Below are 18,856 nucleotides of genomic sequence, written 5' to 3'. Positions count from 1 at the left end.
AAAAACTTCAGCTTTAAAATGGCATGAACTTCTTTGTAAACTAATAAAAATGAGTTTTATGAATTCAGGAGCTTAAAAATATTACTGATAGCTAGTGTTTATGATTGATCAAGAATAGAATGTAACTTTGGGTAAAAGGGATTTGACACTTGATTCTGTACCTGTTTTCTAAAATTATTAAAATTTCCTGTGGTATGTTAGTGTTATAACTTAAGAGATTTATATTCCTGAGGAACTAGCTTGATATTTTATGAATTAGCAGCTACTAATTTTTAATATAAAAGAGATGCTATCCTTCTACCACTGTTAGTGTACTAAGCCTCCACTATGTGACAAGGATTATTTCAAGCAATGGGGATATTGGGATGTTAATACAAATAGAATCCTGAAGAAACATAATTCTAGTGGAAAGAAAATTTTTTTTACACATTGCAAGCTAATATTACACTTTAATTTACAGCTTATCATTCAAAATAGCAAAGGAAACTTTTCTTTGAAACAGAATAGTCAGGAAAAAAAAACTAATCCAGAAGTAATTTCCAGCACTTTCATACTAACCATTATTAAGGAAATCCAGAGATAAAACTTGACATTTCTAGCACGTTGTACGCTCTATAGGAAGCATTTTATCAATGTTCAAAAGTTTTTAAAAATTTGTTAAAAAACTTTTTTCTTGTTTTGCTCATTTAATGGTTACTAATACTTTAGATTAAAATCATTTAATTTAGAGGCTCCTATTTTTCAAAGTAAAATATAAGCAGCATAATTGTATTGAAGACCCATTTTTTTTTTTTTTTTTAATTTTATTTTATTATATTGTGTTAATCACCATTACAGTACATCCCCAGATTCCGATGCAAAGTTTGATGCTTCATTAGTTGCGTATAACACCCAGTGCACCATGCAATACGTGCCCTCCCTACTACCCATCACCAGGCTATCCCCTTCCCCCACCCCCTCCCCTCTGAAGTCCTCAGTTTGCCTCTCACAGTCCATAGTCTCTCATGTTTCATTCCCCCCTCTGATTACCCCCCTTTTCTTTATCCCTTTCTTCCCCTACCGATCCTCCTAGTTCTTATGTTCCATAGATGAGAGAAATCATATGATAATTGTCTTTCTCTGCTTGACTTATTTCACTTAGCATTATCTCCTCCAGTGCCGTCCATGTTGCAGCAAATGTTGAGAATTCGTTCTTTCTGATAGCTGAGTAATATTCCATTGTATATATGGACCACAGCTTCTTAATCCAGTCATCTGTTGAAGGGCATCTCGGCTCCTTCCATGATTTGGCTATTGTGGACAATGCAGCTATGAACATTGGGGTGCATATGGCCCTTCTCTTTACTACGTCTGTATCTTTGGGGTAAACACCCAGTAGTGCAATGGCTGGGTCATAGGGTAGTTCAATTTTTAACTTTTTAAGGGACCTCCACACTGTTTTCCAGAGTGGCTGTACCAACTTGCATTCCCACCAACAATGTAGGAGGGATCCCCTTTCTCCACATCCTCTCCAACAATTGTTGTTTCTTGCCTTGTCTATCTTTGCCATTCTAACTGGCGTAAGGTGGTATCTCAGTGTGGTTTTGATTTGAATTTCCCTGATGGCTAATGATTTTGAACATTTTTTCATGTGTCTGTTAGCCATTTGTATGTCTTCATTGGAAAAGTGTCTGTTCATATCTTCTGCCCATTTTATGATTTGTTTATTTGTTTCTCGTGTATTGAGTTTGAGAAGTTCTTTGTAGATCTTGGATACCAGTCCTTTATCTGTGGTGTCCTTTGCAAATATATTCTCCCATTCCGTGGGCTGTCTCTTAGTTTTTTTGACTGTTTCCTTGGCTGTGCAGAAGCTCTTTATCCTGATAAAGTCCCATAAGTTCATTTTATCTTTTATTTCTCTTGCCTTTGGAGATGTGTCGTGAAAAAGGTTGCTCTGGCCGATGTCATAGAAGTTGTTGCCTATGTTCTCCTCTAGAATTTTGATGGATTCCTGTCTCACATTGAGGTCTTTCATCCATTTGGAGTTTATTTTTGTGTATGGTGTGAGAGAGTGGTCAAGTTTCATTCTTTTGCATGTAGCTGTCCAATTTTCCCAGCACCATTTATTGAAGAGACTGTCTTTTTTCCACCGGATGTTTTTTCCTGCTTTATCAAAGATTAGTTGCCCAAAGAGCCGAGGGTCCATTTCTGGGTTCTCTATTCTGTTCCATTGGTCGATGTGTCTGTTTTTGTGCCAGTACCATGCTGTCTTTGTGATCACAGCTTTGTAGTACAGCTCGAAATCCGGCATTGTGATGCCCCCAGCTTTGTTTTTCCTTTTCAACAGTTCCTTGGAGATTCGGGGCCTTTTCTGGTTCCATACAAATTTAAGGACTATTTGTTCCAGTTCTTTGAAAAATGTCCTCGGTATTTTGATCGGGATAGCATTGAAAGTGTAGATTGCTCTGGGTAGTATGGACATTTTAACTATGTTAATTCTTCCAATCCATGAGCATGGAATATTTTTCCATCTTTTTATGTCTTCCTCAATATCTTTCAAAAGTGATCTATAGTTTCTAGGATATAGGTCCTTTACGTCTCTGGTTAAGTTAATTCCAAGGTAACGTATGGTTTTTGGTGTTATTGTAAATGGGATGGATTCCCTAATTTCTCTTTCTTCAGTCTCGTTATTCGTGTATAGAAATGCAACTGATTTCTGGGCATTGATTTTGTATCCTGCCACCTTACTGAATTGTTCTATAACTTCTAATAGTTTGGGAGTGGATTCCTTTGGGTTTTCCATATAGAGTATCATGTCATCTGCAAAGAGAGACAGTTTGACTTCTTCTTTGCCGATTTGGATACCTTTGATCCCTTTTTGTCTTCTGATTGCTGTTGCAAGGACTTCTAGTACTATGTTGAATAATAGTGGCGAGAGTGGGCATCCTTGTCGTGTTCCTGATCTTAAGGGAAAGGCTTCCAGCTTTTCCCCATTGAGAATAATGCTTGCAGTAGGCTTTTCATAGATGGCTTTTATGAGATTGAGAAATGTACCCTCTATTCCTACACTCTGAAGGGTTTTAATCAGGAAAGGATGCTGTATTTTGTCAAATGCTTTTTCTGCATCAATTGAGAGGATCATATGGTTCTTGAGTCTTTTCTTGTTGATATGATGTATCACATTGATTGATTTGCGAGTGTTGAACCATGCTTGCATCCCAGGTATGAATCCCACTTGGTCATGATGGATATGAAGACCCATTTTTGTTTAAACCTAAAGCCACTGTTATTTTCAGCAATCCAGCGCAAAGTTTGTCGGTTGTTTTCTTCTGTATAATTTACTAATATTTGTATTTGACTAAGTTTTTATTTCTTAAATTCTTATCTTTATAGAGATAAATGATTATACTGCTTTATCATTTCTTAATACAATTAATTTTTGCCAATTTAAAAAAATTAATGAATTATTTCATGAATATATGATGTATATTACTCAGGATACTTAGAACATGGACTAATTTTTATCTCAAATCCCACCTCTCCACTTTCTAGCTGTGTAACCTCAGACAGGTCACTTAAATAGTTTCTTCATCCATAAAATGGAGATAACAACACCTACTTCACAGTGTTGTTGTGAGGATTAAATGAGTTAATATGTGTAAGATGCTTGTAACAATGCCTAGCATGTAGAAAAGACTATATGGTTTAGCTATCATTTAGTCTTTTTCTCCTTAACAGAATGCAGGTATACAGCATTTCTTTAAATTGAAGGCTTGCTCTAGTCACTCATGCTTAAGTCAGCAATTATTTTCTTCTTTGAGGTTATTCAGTTACTATTCTTACATGTCCATGTGAGAACTATATTTAAAGCTTAAATATTATTTTTTGTTTAAATTTAAACTTAAATTCTCAAGCAGTGCATTATTGATAGAAAAATATTTTTTTTAAAGCTCTTGCCCTCTTAAACTTGCATGAAAATATTGGATATTCATATATGATGATAAAAAAGTTTAGGGAAAAAACAGACTGAAATAGTGGTTAAATGTTCTAATTATGCAAGGTGAGGACTGGGTTGGGAAGAAATTCTCAAAAAAACTTCACAGTAACCTTTACTGGCTTGTTTAGAAAAATTATGAAATGTCAATAAAGGAACTTAAAATTTAAAACTAATATTCTGCTTTTCTGAAGTTCATATATTTGCTAGAATCATAACATTACCTTTTTTTTTTTTTAAGATTTTATTTATTTATTTGACAGCGCATAAGAAGGGGGAGTAGCAGGCACAGGGAGAGGGAGAAGTAGGCTCCTCGCTGAAGTAAGGAGCCTGACGTGGGAGGACCCTGGGATCATGACCTGAGCTGAAAGTCTGATGCTTAAACTGAGCCACCCAGGCACCCCATAACATTAGCTTTTAATAAGGTTTTAAAATTTTAATTTTGGGGGCGCCTGGGTGGTGCAGTCATTAAGCGTCTGCCTTCGTCTCAGGGCGTGATCCCAGTGTTCTGGGATCGAGCCCCACATCACGCTCCTCCGCTAGGAGCCTGCTTCTTCCTCTCCCACTCCCCCTGCTTCTGTTCCCTCTCTCGCTGGCTGTCTCTCTCTGTCAAATAAATAAATAAAACCTTTAAAAAATAAAATTTTAATTTTGAACTGGAGATTAAACTCTCAACTACAAAATTTTTAAGAATTTGTCGAAAATTAGTTTTTATCCTTTGCTAAGTCCTATTAGGATATTTTGTGGAAAGAAACTTGGAGTGCATTTTAAATGTAATCTCTGTCCTCTAGGCAGAGGTTGTGATGACCTATTATGGGAGATAAAACCAAAATACTTACATTCGTTAGGACAAACAAATAAGCATTAGTTATGTGCTGCAATAATAAATAATGGGTATAAATGCATAAATGTTTAGTTTCTAAGGAAGTGTTTCACTTTTAATTTAAAAGAATTTCTAAATGGAGTGTATGAAGAAGAAAGCCAATGTCATTTTTAGAATATTCCCCTCAACTTAATGATAAAATAAATTGTCTTAGATTCTCGTGGTATTGTGTATTTGACCTGTGCTTGGAATCTAAATGTATCTTCAGGAATGTAGTGGAATCTTATCATAATACAAACTTCCCTTGTTCTTAATCTATGTATAAAGTGACTCCTTGTGGACCTTGTACAAAGAAGTTGATATGGATAAAATGGCAGAAGGACCAGCCTCCTTTTATTCATAGCATGGTTCCCAAGAATATTTTGAATTACTGTCCCCATTTTATAAATGAGAACACTGGTTTCAGAATCTGGAGTAAGAAAACCTAAGTTCTAGACCTAGCGCAATCAATAAGTTAATTTGGATCTTGGATAAGTCACTGTTTTACTGTGGATCTAAATCTTCTCATTTTCAGTTACAGTTCTGTTACTTAACAACCTTTGCATTATAAGCCTAATGAGTAACAACATCTGACTTTTTGACTCTTTGTCCTTTTTTCTTTATATTTTGCTGGCTTAAAAGCAAATTTTTTTTTTTACTTTTTTCTTAGTAATATAAAGGCCAAGATGGATTCATAGACACTGTACTTTAATTTTAAAATTTCTAATTTGCATATATCTATAGTTTAATAGTATTTCAACTTGTGACTTTCAATTTCATAAATATTTTTGAGGATTTACCGTATACTTATCAGGGAAAGCAATGCAGTGACATGGAACATAAAGCCTGCTTCTCATACTTTATGGTTTCACCTCTTTGGGCCTCAATTTCCTGAGTAAGAGAATTAAACTAGATATTCTGTAATGTCCATTTTGACTCTAAAATCTGTCTTAGAGATGTAAGAAGATATAGATACTTTTTTTTCTCTCAAGATTTTATTTATTGAGAGAGAGAATGCGTGCATGCATGAGCAGGGGGATGGGAGAGGGAAAGAATCCCAAGCAGACTCCCTGCTGAGCATTTAGCTCAATGAAGGCTCGGTCCCAGGACCCTGAGATTATGACCGGAGCTGAAATCAAGAGTTTGGACACTTAACCTACTGAGCCACCCAGGTACCCCAAAAGACCTAGATACAGTTTTTAAGGTTTGATGTTTGTTTAATGGTAAGGGCCAATGATAGGCAGAGGTTTCTTCCTAGTAGATTAAATGGTGTTTGTGAGAAATGGGGAAAAAAAGAACAATTTTTTAACAGTGCTTTTTATTTGATAGAGTGAATAGATATTAATGCTATAAAAAATAAAGCAAAACACCTCAGTAGAACAGATAAATAGTTTCCTGACAAAGAGAACTTTTAGAAGAGGGTCGAGATTTCCATTTGTAACATGTGATCAAACAAATAGGCAAGATTTGAAGAAAAGGTAATGCCTCTTGCCTGGTAAAGAAGAAATAAGAATATATGAGACCCAAAAGATTCTGCAGTGGAATACTTAAATCAGCTTTCTGTGTTAAGATCTTTTTTTTGCTTGGAACTTAAGTAGGAAAAATTGAATAGCAAGTTTAAATTGCTTTATTTATTGGCACAGTTCTATCTTTAACTGCACTTCCAAATGTTTCATTACCTCACTGTTACTATGCATGTTAACATTTTAAAATGTATTCTGATAGTTTTCTAATTCATTGACACTACATGCTATATTGGCTTGTGCCCATCATGATTTAAAAACAGATTTCTATTTTTAATAGATGTTTTTTCATTGAGATAACCAAAAAATCTCAGAATTTTTTTATTTTAAGCATATGCTTAGGGTATGGTTGAAATTAATACTATATTTTTCGTGTTCATATAGTTCGTACTCTTCATAATTTTTCTTTTTTACAGATATTGATGATGCTCAGATACTTCCCCGCCCCACTAGAGTCAGACATTTTTCACAAAGTGAAGACACTGGGAATGAAGTTTTTGGTGCTTTGAATGAGGAGCAGCCATTGCCTCGAAGTAGCAGCACTTCTGACATCTTGGAACCATTCACTGTTGAACGAGCCAAAGGTGCAGTTCCTGTCATTGACAGTTCATCCCGTCATGCGCCAAGCTTGCAGAGTTCCACAGAGGCTTCTTCAATAACTAGATCCACTGAAAGCCACATCACTGATACTCATAGTAGAGAGTCTTCTCTGGAAGTTGGTGATAGCATATATGACCATCTTTGTCACTTAATAGATCCAGTAGAACTTGCAGATTCAGCTTTTGAACAAATCCAGTACATTGACCTTGAAGGAGATGACGATCTTCTTTCCTCCCTGAAAGAATATTTTAAGGAAAACCAGGAAAATCATAGTAAAAATGAGTTAGGCAAAGATGCGGCTTCTGAGGAAGTGATTATTGCAGTTAATAGGGATGAACGATCATCTTTAGATAAATTAGAATACATAGACCAAGAAAGTAAATCAGAAAATACCGCCTCTTTTGTTGGGACTCTTGAAAACATTCAGTTTCAAAAAGAACCAAACGCAGCTGTCTTCATGAATAGTATTGCACCTAACCAGTTAGACAGTTTTATGAGAACAAAAACTTATGAAAAATCTAAGGAACTAAACAGTGATAAACAATCATCAGAACCTAGTTCGGATAGCCCTTGTGATAAAGAAAAAAGGAAACACCTGTTTAGACAGACAGCCACAGAATTAGATGCCTGTGTAGATGTAACACTAGTCGAAAAGGTTAAGGGTGTGCAAATTAATGAAAAAACCACTGTCCCACATGTTATGCATGCCAAGAAAACTACACTAAAAGCACCTGTTAACCATAGACTGCCTCATGTTACGAACACTAGCAAGCTTTCTCCAACTAAAAGGAGCTTGTCTGAAACAGTAACTCCTAGAGCCAAAATCATGAAAATTGCTACTAAAAAACGAAATACTGTTAACGTTACTTTTAGACCATCTACTGAGTCAGTTCAGTTTTATAACCCTCTGGACAACAAAGAGGCTCCATGGAAGATGAGACTGCGGAAGCTTGGTGGCTTTGGTAGTAGCAGCGCTAGCAGCGCCAGCAACCCTCATGCCAGCTCCAGTAGTTTTACAGAGTTAGTAAAACCTGGTGTGTACAGGCCTCTCGATGCAGTTGGTACAGCATCAGTTAGTAAAACAACGAAGGAATCTACAGAGATTCCCACCACTATATTACAAAAAGACAGAATTGCAAGCAGTCAGTTAGGTAGTCGTAGTACTCTTAGATCATCAAGTCATGAGGCAGGACTACAGCAGGGCTCCCTGGGTGGCGTTTATAAAACTGTTGTACATGCTCTTTCGAAGCCGAAGGCAAATGTTTCCCCACAGAGGCAGAACAGAATGCCACCAGAGGCTCCACTGAGGGATCTGTACAGTCATGTAATGGGCTATTTTGGAAGGAAAGCTGCAGGTGAGCACTAACAGTGTGCAGAGCGCAAAAGGAGAAAGACAGCACCAGTTTGGCTTAATGCAATTGAAGCAAGCTATAAGCAATCAAAAAGCTTTGGGATGGTCACTGCTTTCTCTCTGTTTGGTTATGCATGCGCCTTTTCCCAGCTGTATTTTTCCCAGCATAAAATGTTTATTTAAATTACTAATTTCCCTTATAAGGCATTTAGTTAAACCTCTTTGCTGCTGAACAAGATAGGAAAGAGGAAGATACAGGAAAATTTTAATGACCTTTCAGAGGCTATCGAAATCAAATATTTTTCTGAGTATGTACTACATGAGCCATGAAATTAAGTTTACTAAGTAGTTGGAACACTTTCTCCCCTGCCCCCTTATAGTTTATATTTAAAAGGGCACCAGCTCTATCTCATTGAGTTCATTATTTTTATTGCTGATTTACTTGGTTTTATCTTTTTTCTTAGAAGAAAATTACTTTGACATTACGTAACATAATGGAAATCAAGGTCCTACAACCAACACCAACATTTTTAGTTATCATTGAAGGAGAAATTATTTCTTAAATCTCAAAGTGGATTTAGTTACTTTTCATGTAAGCTATTTCAAAACAAGCTGTAGGCTTTTTAGTTTTGCATTCATTTGTATAGAATGCAAGTCCTTAAAACAGTTACCAGTACTTTTCTTTTTTCTGAGATTTTAGATGTGCATAAAGGTTTCATGATAGCCAATCATGATTTAAATATGGAACCTCTATGGACAGATTACAGAAAGCAAGATTATGGTAACTGTCTTCTCTTATCTTGATTCAAATTTAAAATAACTTTACATATATAGAAAATTAACTTTCAGCAGTAAGGTAGGTTTTGATTTTGTTTGTTTAACATGGTTTTGTTAGCATGATTAACAGAATGCTGTATAATGCATCTTGCATTGAGCCATTAATGCCACTTGAGGGCAGTATTCGACAGCTTAGCAAAGCCTGGCCAGTAATATAAAGATAATGGTATTTCACAGTGAACTCTTGACCAGTGTATTTTCTTAATCTGAAATGCTTTTTTGTTCATTAGGAGTATAAGCAATGCTGGTTTTCTTTAAATTGAAGAGAAATTAACTTTTCAACAGTATAATAGTGAAATAAATAAATATCTTATGTTCTATAAGTTTTTTCCCCAAGTTTAAAACTTTCTTGTTAATGTAGTCATAAAGAAATCAAAATAACTTTTGTGGGTTTTCTTTTTACAGAAAAACCTTTGTGAAAATAAACCTCTTTTTTTCTTAAAGCAATAAAATTAGACTTTGTAGTGAATAGAAATGACATTATGTCACAATTATAGATTTTTTATTTATCTAAACTTAAATGCATTTATATCCCACTGAGATGTGCATAGATTCAAGGGATAGATTCCTTGCAAATATTCCTTGGCAAGAATGGAATTCTAAGTTTTTAAGGCTCTAAATAGAAGCATAGAGGTAGGAAGAAAGATAAATATACCAGTTTCTTTATAGGCAATATTAACCTAACTCCAACTAGTGCTTATCTATAAGCTTTCTTGCTGTTTAAGGTTATACTGAAGATTGACTAACACCTGCTTAGTTAAATGAAGTAAATATCAATTTACTAATTCCTAAAATTAAATCTAAAAGGAGAAAAATTATTTATAAATGCATGTTTGGCAAATAATTGATACGGCAGAGGTGATTTGTTTTGGGTTGTTTTTGTTTGTTTCAAATTCAGGAAATTCAGTTAAGTCTTTTCTCACTATATATAGTTATTTATTTATTTTTAGTCAATAAGGAGGACATGAGCCCAAAACTGCCCCCTCTTAATAGTGATATTGGCAGCAGCAATGCTAATGTTCCTGATCTGATGGATGAGTTTATAGCAGAACGACTTCGAAGTGGTAATGCCTCAGTAAGTGTTGTTTTATTTTATTTATTTGGTTTAGCAAGGAGAGTAGAGAGGCTAAAAGATATGTACCTCTGTGTGTGTTTGTATGTGTGTTTGTGAATTTTTATTCAAAATAATCTTCCTCTAAAATTTAACCCCTTTTTTGAATTAAGATTTTAAATTATACTTTTATAATATTTTTTTATTTAAAGACATAAAACAAATAGGCTTATAATTTTGACCAGAATAAAAGATAAGAATACCTGTTTGCTTAACTACTTAGGTATAGGTCCCTACCTTCCTAGTCTTCCCTCTGTTTTTCATATTTGCTCATAGGTTACCTTCCTGGCCACTGCTGACCCTTAGCAAGAAAAATAACAAGAGAGGTCTTCTGACCCAACTCCCATAAGTTTGATAGCATAAATATTGATTACATAATCATTACAGATAACTTCAGAATAGATTTTAAAGTTATCTTTGTTTTATTAGAATTATGGCAGAATGAAAATAGAAGCAATTTTACCCCTAATAATGTTTGCTAAGGAAAGATAAATACATTATGGAATTGCTTTTTTTAAATGGTCACATTCCACTGGATTTTTTAAAAAGATTTTTATGTAGAGAGAGAGAGCGGGGGGGGGGCAGAGAGAAATGGGGAGAGAGAGAATCTCAAGCTGACTCCCCACTGATCACAGAGCCCGACATGAAGCTCAATTCCAGGATCCTGAGCTCATGACCTGAGCTAAAATCAAGAGTTACCCAGGGGCCACTCCATTTGGATTTGAACTTGTGAATGTTTATAGCTCCATTACATTTCCCTTTTATTTTTAGTTTAGTTTTTTCCTTGAATGTGAAAAAATAATAGAATCATTATATATAATCATTATAGAATAACCTCTTTGCCGTCACTCTTTCCTCCCTCCGCTATATCTACTATTGCTGCTTTTTCTGTTTGAATACTTTGCTCTTTCTACTCTCTTAACTTCAGTCCATGGATCCTTTTGAGGCTTAAAGAGTCTTAGGCCCAACACCATATCATTTTTTTAAATAATATTTTTTTATTATGTTAGTCACCATACAGTACATCCCTAGTTTTTGAGGTAAAGTTCCATGATTCATTACTTGCGTATAACACCCAGTGCACCATGCAATACGTGCCCTCCTTACTACCCATCACCAGCCTATTCCATTCTCCCACCCTCCTCCCCTCTGAAGCCCTCAGTTTGTTTCCCAGCGTCCATAGTCTCTCATGGTTCATTCCCCCTTCTATTTACCCCCCCTTTCTCCTTCCCTTTCTTCTCCTACCAATCTTCCTACATCTTATGTTCCATAAATGAGTGAAACCATATGATAATTGTCTTCACCATATCATAACTGGATCTCTACTTTAGACAAACCAACAGTAATTCAGGTTATGGCTCCATACAGTTACATAGATTGTTCGGTTACTGTGCTTCCCCCTGCCTACTTCAGACCCTACATCTCAACATTTATTGTGATTGTCTTGGAAATTCAAGATTTCAGATGTTTAACGAGAATAAGTTTTTTTAATAGTAAGATGTTTCTTGAATTTTTAGACTATGACAAGAAGAGGAAGTAGTCCAGGCAGTCTTGAAATTCCCAAAGACCTCCCTGATATTCTAAATAAGCAAAACCAAATGCGCCCTATTGATGACCCAGGTGTGCCCTCAGAATGGACTTCTCCTGCCAGTGCAGGGAGCAGTGATCTTATCAGCTCAGATAGTCATTCGGATTCTTTCAACGCTTTCCAATATGATGGCCGAAAATTTGACAGCAAGTATCTTTTTCTATTTGAGCAATATGTTTTTTTGTTGATTGTTTTCTGTTTGAGACTGACTTATGGGTTATGTAACCATCACCTTCCTCTCTAATGTTATTAGATAAGGGTTCCCACATATTTTGATTTCATTTTTCAGTGAAATTCCAAAGGAAGTTTTAGGGAATTCAAGTTGGGACCACTGTATTTCACCAAACTAAAGGCACTTAAAAAACAAAAACCACTGTCCTTTCATAAAATAAATGATATTTTAAAACCAAACATATAGAAAGGAAAAAAACTAGAGTGGATTTGACATTAGAATAAAGGACATAGTAATGAGTTGATGCTGTTTCATGCACTTGTATTTGGGAACCACTATCTAGTTAAGTTCAGTGCTTCAGTATGTTTAATACAGATATGTTCAATGTTCATTACCCAGAGCCTTTGAATAATCACTTCATGTTAAAATGACAGCATTGATATTATTTGGTGCTGTAGCATTACCACATAGCTTTTCTGATATAATTCTGTGTTATACTTGGCAGGGAAGAGTACCAAAATTTTAAAAAAGAACATGAAAACCTTGGGAACCAAGTTAGTGAAGAGCTGGGAGATGCACTGGAGAAACATGTTTTCTGTCTTCATTGATTAAATACTACTCTGATCTCAGAACGAAATATATGATTTAAGACAAAAATGGTTTTTACCACATATGTGCCATTTTTATTGTATATACCTGTACTAGAGATTTTAAAATTCTTGAAAAGCATATTACCAGCTATCAGAAAACCTGGAAAAGAATAGTGATGATACATCACATGTGTCTGTTTTTTGTCCTTATTGTTGTTAGTAATAAGCTATGAGAACCTTTACAAATTTGTTTCTAATTATAAACTTCAAACTGTTAACATTATTTGCACTTGTCTGAGTTGTGTATAAATAGAATAGATTTAGGGGGAATGTTAATATTGAATCATTTTGCTGAAGTAGGTTCGTCTCTTTTTTTTTTTTAGGTTTATTTATTTGAGAGAGGGAGAGGAGAGAGCACAAGGGGGTGGGCAGGGCAGAGGGGGAAGCAGACTCTTTGCTGAGCAGGGAGCCCGGGACTCGGACTCAGGGCTAGATCCCAGGACCCTGGGATCATAACCTGAGCTGAAGGCAGATGTTTAACTGACTGAGCCACCCATGCACCCCGCTTTGTCTCTTTTGTAAATACTTTCGTTTTGTAGTTGAGACTTCGATGTACTAGCATTTCTTCTTCCTTTAGATTTTGGCTTTGGAGCTGATGCTGGGATTACATCCTCTGCTGATGTGGATTCAGGCTCTGGCCATCATCAGAGTGCTGAAGAGCAGGAAGTGGCTAGTCTAACCACACTTCAGATAGATTCTGAAACAAGCAGTCTTAATCAACAAGCTTTCTCCGCTGAAGTTGCAACAGTTACTGGTAAAATCCCTCAAGGGAATGTCTTCCTTAAATGCATTTTTTAAGCCACCAAAGAACCTTTTTAGGATTTTGTTTGATAGGTTTTAAGTATTACTTATTAGAGTTTAATTGTCATGTTTTCATTCATCTTTATGTAACAGTGGAGGGAAAAAGTACATTAATATAAGACTTTTTTGACCTGGAGTCTACATGGTAAGTTTCAGGGGACTAGCTGAATTGAACTCCTAATATTGCATACAAAATTTTATATATGTTTGAATCACTGCATTTCCTGTATGATTTTTAAATAACCAAAAAATAGTTGAGAAGTACTATCTTTTCACTGTCTTTCAGAGTCAGCCCAGATTTTTACAGATTACTTTGACAAAGTATTTATAGAAACTGTAGAGAATACTGCCTAATAGAAGGCCTGTTTATCAATATATTAATATCCTATATTTATACAGTAAATTATGCTTTTCAGTAAATTTTTTATGTGGTCAAATATATGATGAGGAGAATCCAAGAAATTCAGTCATGAAATGCAGGGTCACATTATTACAAGGTTCATGCAGTGGCCAGAGGGATCCTGAGCAGCTAGTAGCCCATAGATTAAGGGCTCCACTGTGTGCTCCACATTTACTCTGCTTCTCACTGTAGTTTGATGCCCTTGGATGGGTGATTATCCATTCCAGTTTTTTTTTAAGCTGTTATTTATTTATTTATTTACTTGAGAGAGAGAGCACGAGTGGGGGTAGAGGGAGAGGGAGAAGCAGACTCCCTGCTTGAGCAGGGAGCCCAAGGCAGGACTCAGTCCTGGGACTGGTCAGGATCTTGACCTGAGCCACCCTGGTGCCCTTAGAAGTTTTTACTTCTTAATTCTCCTCTCATTTTACACCACCCTTCCCTTTGTCCTGGCAACCACCAGTCAGTTCTCCATATCTGTGGGTCTGGGTTTTATTTTGTTTTGTTTTTTTAGATTCCACATATAAATGAAAGCACATATGAATGAAATTTTTCTTTTTCTGTCTAACTTATTTCACTTAGCATAATACCCTGAAGGTCCAGCCATGTTATCGCAAATGGCAAGATTTCATTCTTTTTTGTGGCTGAATAGTATTCCATTGTGTATAAAAACCACATCTTCTTTATCCATTCATCCTTCAGTGGACACTTAGGTTGCTTCCATACCTTAGCTGTTGTCAGTAATGCTGCAGTGAACATAGGGATGCAAATACCTCTTTGAATTAGTGTTTTTGTTTTCTTCAGATAGATCCCCAGTAGTGGAATTACTACATCATATGGTAGTTCTATTTTTAATTTTTTGAGGAACCTCCCTACTGTTTTCCAGAGTAGCTGTACCAGTTTGCATTCCCACCAACAGTGCACAAGGGTTTCCTTCTCTCCACTTCCTCATCAACACTTGTTATTTTTTTGTCTTTTTGATAATAGTCATTTTGACAGGTGTAAGGTGATACCTCGTTGTGGTTTTGATTTACATTTTTCTGATGTTTAGTGATGTTGGGCATCTTTTCATGTGTCTATTGGCCATCTGTATGTCTTCTTTTGAAAAATATCTATTTGGATCCTTTGTCCATTTTTTAATAGGATTGTTTTTTGTTATTGAGTTATAGGAGTTCTTTATATGTTTTATGTACTTTTTATATATTTTATGTATATTTATTGAGTTCTATGAATCTTTATAAATTCTTTATACATTTCTTTTTATATATCATGCCCTTATCAGGTATATGATTTGGAAATATCTGCTTCGATTTAGTAGGTTCCCTTTTTGTTTTGTTGATGGTTTTCTTCATTGTGCAGAGGCTTTTTAGTTTGATATAGTCCCACTTGTTTATTTTTGCTTTTGTTTCCCTTCCCTGAAGAGACATCTTAAAAATATCACTAAGACCAATGTGAAGGACCTTACTGCCTATGTTTTCTTTTAGGAGTTTTATGTTTTCAGGTCTTCAATCCATTTTGAGTTGATTTTTGTGTATGGTATGAGATAGTGGTCCAGTTTCATCCTTTAGCATATAGCTGTCCAGTTTTCCCAGCACCATTTATTGAAGAGACTATCCTTTCTCCATTGTATATTTTACCCTCCTTTATTGTAAATTAACTGACCATATATGCATGGGTGTTTTCTGTGCTCTCTGTTCTGTTGATCTCTGTGTCTGTTCTTATGCCAACACCACGCTGTTTTAATTACTACAGCTTTGTAGTATAATTTGAAATAGGGAGCAGGATTGTTCTTTCTCAGAATTGATTTGGCTATTTAGTCTTTTGTTGTTCCATACAAATTTTAAAATTATTGGTTCTAGTTCTGTGAAAAATGCTGTTGATATTTTGATAGGGATTGCATTGAATCTGTACATTGTATTGGGTGGTATGGATATTTTAACAATATTAATTCTTCCAGCTCATGAGCATGGTATATCTTTCCATTTATTTGTGTCTTCTTCAGTTTCTTTCATCAGTGTCTTGTAGTTTTCACTGTGTGGGTCTTTCACCTGCTTGGCTAAATTTATTCCTAGGTATTTTATTCTTTTTGATGTGATTATAAATGGGATTGTTTGTGGCTCATTATTAGTGTACAGAAACACAGCAGAGTTTTTATGTATTAATTTTGTATCCTGCAATTTTACTGAATTCGTTTATTCTAACAGTTTTTTGATGGAATCTTCAGGGTTTTCTATATATAGTATCATGTGATCAGCATATAGTGACAGTTTTAATTCTTCCTTTCCATGTGTACCTATTAATTTCTTTTTCTTAACCTAATTGCTATAGCTAGGACTTCGAATGTGTTGAATAAAAGTGGGGATAGTGGGCAAGCTTTCAAGTTTTCACCATTGAATATGGTATTAGAAGCTGGTTTGTCTTATATGGCCTTTATTATTATATTGAGGTACATTCCCTTTATATCCAGTTTGTTGAGACTTTTTATCATAAATGGGTGTTGAATTTTGTCAAATACTTTCTGCATCTAGTGAAATAATCATATTTTTATCTTTCCTTTTGTTAATGTGGTGTAGCACATTGGTTGATTTGTGAATGTTGAGCCATCTTTGTCTCCCTGGAATAAATATGGTGTATGATTGTTTTTATGTGTTGTTGAACTCAGTTTGCTAATATTTTGTTGAGGATTTTTGCATCTATGTTCATTAGGGATTTTGGCCTCTAATTTTCTTTTGTGGTGTCCTTGTCTAGTTTTGGTATGAGGGTAATGTAAAATGAGTTTGAAAGTTTTCCTTCCTCTTTAATTTTTTGGAAGAGTTTGAGAGGGGTAGGTGTTAAGACTTCTTTGAATGTTTCGTAGAATTCACCAGTGAAGCCAGGTGGTCTTGGAATTTTGTTTTTTAGGAGGTTTTTGATTACTGATTCAGTCTCCTTACTAGTGATTGGTCTATTCAGATTTCTATTTCTTCATGATTCAATCTGAGAAGATTGTACATTTCTAGGAATTTATCCATTTCTTCTAGGTCGACCAATTTGTTGGTGTATAATTGTTCAAAATAGCCTCTTAAGATCCTTTGTATTTCTGTGGTATTGGTTGTAACACCCTTTCATTCATTTCTTTCTTTTTTTTTTTTTCATTTCTGACTTTATTTGAGCTCTTTTTTTTTTTTCCTTGTGGGTCTAGGTAAAAGATTGTTATTTTTATCTTTTCAGAGAACCAGCCCTTAGTTTCATTGATCTTCTTTATTGTCTTTTTAATCTCTGTTTCATTAATTTCTGCTCTGATCTTTATTATTTCTTTCCTTCTACTAATTTCGGGCATTGTTTGTACTTTTTTTCCTAGTTTCCCTAGGTGTGAAGTTAAATTGTTTGTTTTCTCTTTTCTTGAGGGAGGCCTGTATTGCTATGAAATTCCCTCTTAGAATCATTTTTGCTACATTCCATAGATTTTGGTATGTGATATTTCTGCTTTCATTTGTTTCTATGTATTTTTTAAAATTTTTTCCTTTAATTTTTCATTCACTCTATAGTTATTTAGTGGCATGTTTAGTCTCCTTGTATTTGTAGTTTTTCCGGTTTTCTTCTGGTAGTTGATTTCTAGTTTCATACTGTTGTGGTCAGAAAAGATGCTTGATACGATTTCAGTCTTGTTGCATTTATTGAAACTTGTTGTGTGATCTAATATGTGATCTATCCTGGAGAATGTTGCATGTGCACTTGAGAAGAGTATGTATTCTGATGCTTTGGATGGATTGTTCTGTACATATCAGTTAAGTCCATCTGGTTTAATGTGTCATTTAAGGCTGATCTTTCTTTATTCATTTCTGTGGAAAAGACCTGATATTTTAGGGGCTTGCTTGGTACTAGTAGCACTCCCATACAACCACCACAAATACAATATAGTATTAATTTATGCTATACATAATTTAAATTAACAGGCATTTCTGCTATGTGGCAGACACTATACTAGGCACTGGCAATACGTCAGCATGTAACGCAGATACAGTCCCTCTTCTTACAGAGTATATGCACTAGTGAAGATATTTAAAACTGAACAGTTTCAGGTCAGTGTGACAAGTGCTTTAATGGGGAGGTAAAAGTGCAAATAGCAGAGATTACTTATTTACCCTGGATACATCAGCACTGGGTAGGCTTCTCAGGAAGGGGTGTCCAAGGTGAGACCTGAAAAATAAAGTTAACCAGACCTGTAAGAACAGGATAAGGGCTCCATGCAAAGGAAAAACATGTGGAAAAGGCCAGAGTTATGCTACATATTCTGATAAATACCAGCAGTTTGCTTTCTATGACTAGAACTTAAAAGTACTAGGGGAATTATGGAGCTGTAAGAAAGTAGCAGAAAGACGGGAAAACCACACACTAAGAAGTTTGGGCTTATGTTGTGGCCAGTAAAGAGCCATAAAATCCATTGAAAGATTTTAAATGAGGGAGTAACTAGAACCAATACTGTCAGGTTAGATGTTTAGATTTTTTTGCAGGTTTACGAAGAATGGATTGGGAAGGAGGGAAAGTGTGTATGTGGGAGGGGAAAGACTGAAGACGAGACCAACCGGCACCAACAGGGACCACTGTACACCAGGCCAGCAATGATAGTAGCAGATAGAGCCACAGTGAGCAAATTTCTCTTCCCTTGAATTGCCCCAAGTCCGGAGTGAAATAGAGTAGCAGTGGGTCCTAGAGTGTCTGTAGCTGGACCAAGAATGGGAGTAAACATTCTCACTCTCACTGATGGCTTCTATGAACTGGTATGTCCTGTTCTGATTTCATATGAGTCCCATGGAAGAAATCAAATGAGATCCCTAGATACAAAATCTTGTACCGTATTATGATTTTATTTACCTCTTTGGCCAATTTATAACCTGTTTTATCCTTTGATGCTGCTCAGTTGTGTTTTATTGGGGTTTTAAGCGTTACATCTTAGGTAGAGGGTGTTGAATATTCTCTTTATGGTAATTTTTATGAAATTGTCTTTACAG

General features: G+C 35.5%; 1 protein-coding gene and 1 long non-coding RNA gene across 9 annotated transcripts in view; one reads left to right on the top strand and one right to left on the bottom strand.

The window, feature by feature from the left end:
* RALGAPA1 (Ral GTPase activating protein catalytic subunit alpha 1) overlaps positions 1-18,856 on the top strand; it is a 241,958-nt gene that overhangs the window by 92,966 nt on the left and 130,136 nt on the right. For 5 of the 8 annotated variants that reach the window (XM_019803330.2, XM_034648614.1, XM_019803329.2 and 2 more), the window contains 4 exons: positions 6,775-8,313; positions 10,097-10,221; positions 11,775-11,991; positions 13,245-13,421. In XM_019803330.2, coding sequence (XP_019658889.1) covers positions 6,775-8,313; positions 10,097-10,221; positions 11,775-11,991; positions 13,245-13,421 — 2,058 coding nt within the window. The remainder of the gene's footprint in view (positions 1-6,774; positions 8,314-10,096; positions 10,222-11,774; positions 11,992-13,244; positions 13,422-18,856) is intronic. The other 3 variants (XM_002922820.4, XM_019803334.2, XM_019803333.2) reach the window with 1 other exon arrangement.
* On the bottom strand, positions 7,100-18,855 carry LOC117797258. The gene is made up of 3 exons (XR_004622202.1): positions 18,720-18,855; positions 17,990-18,044; positions 7,100-7,193 (listed from the first exon to the last, which is right to left on the bottom strand). It is a non-coding gene; the product is annotated as an uncharacterized LOC117797258 (long non-coding RNA).

This window comes from Ailuropoda melanoleuca, chromosome 20 (assembly GCF_002007445.2).
Source record: "Ailuropoda melanoleuca isolate Jingjing chromosome 20, ASM200744v2, whole genome shotgun sequence".
NCBI classification, from domain to species: Eukaryota; Metazoa; Chordata; class Mammalia; order Carnivora; family Ursidae; genus Ailuropoda; species Ailuropoda melanoleuca.
The sequence above is the reverse complement of the archived record's forward strand: the minus strand, read 5'-3'. Positions and strand labels throughout refer to the sequence as shown.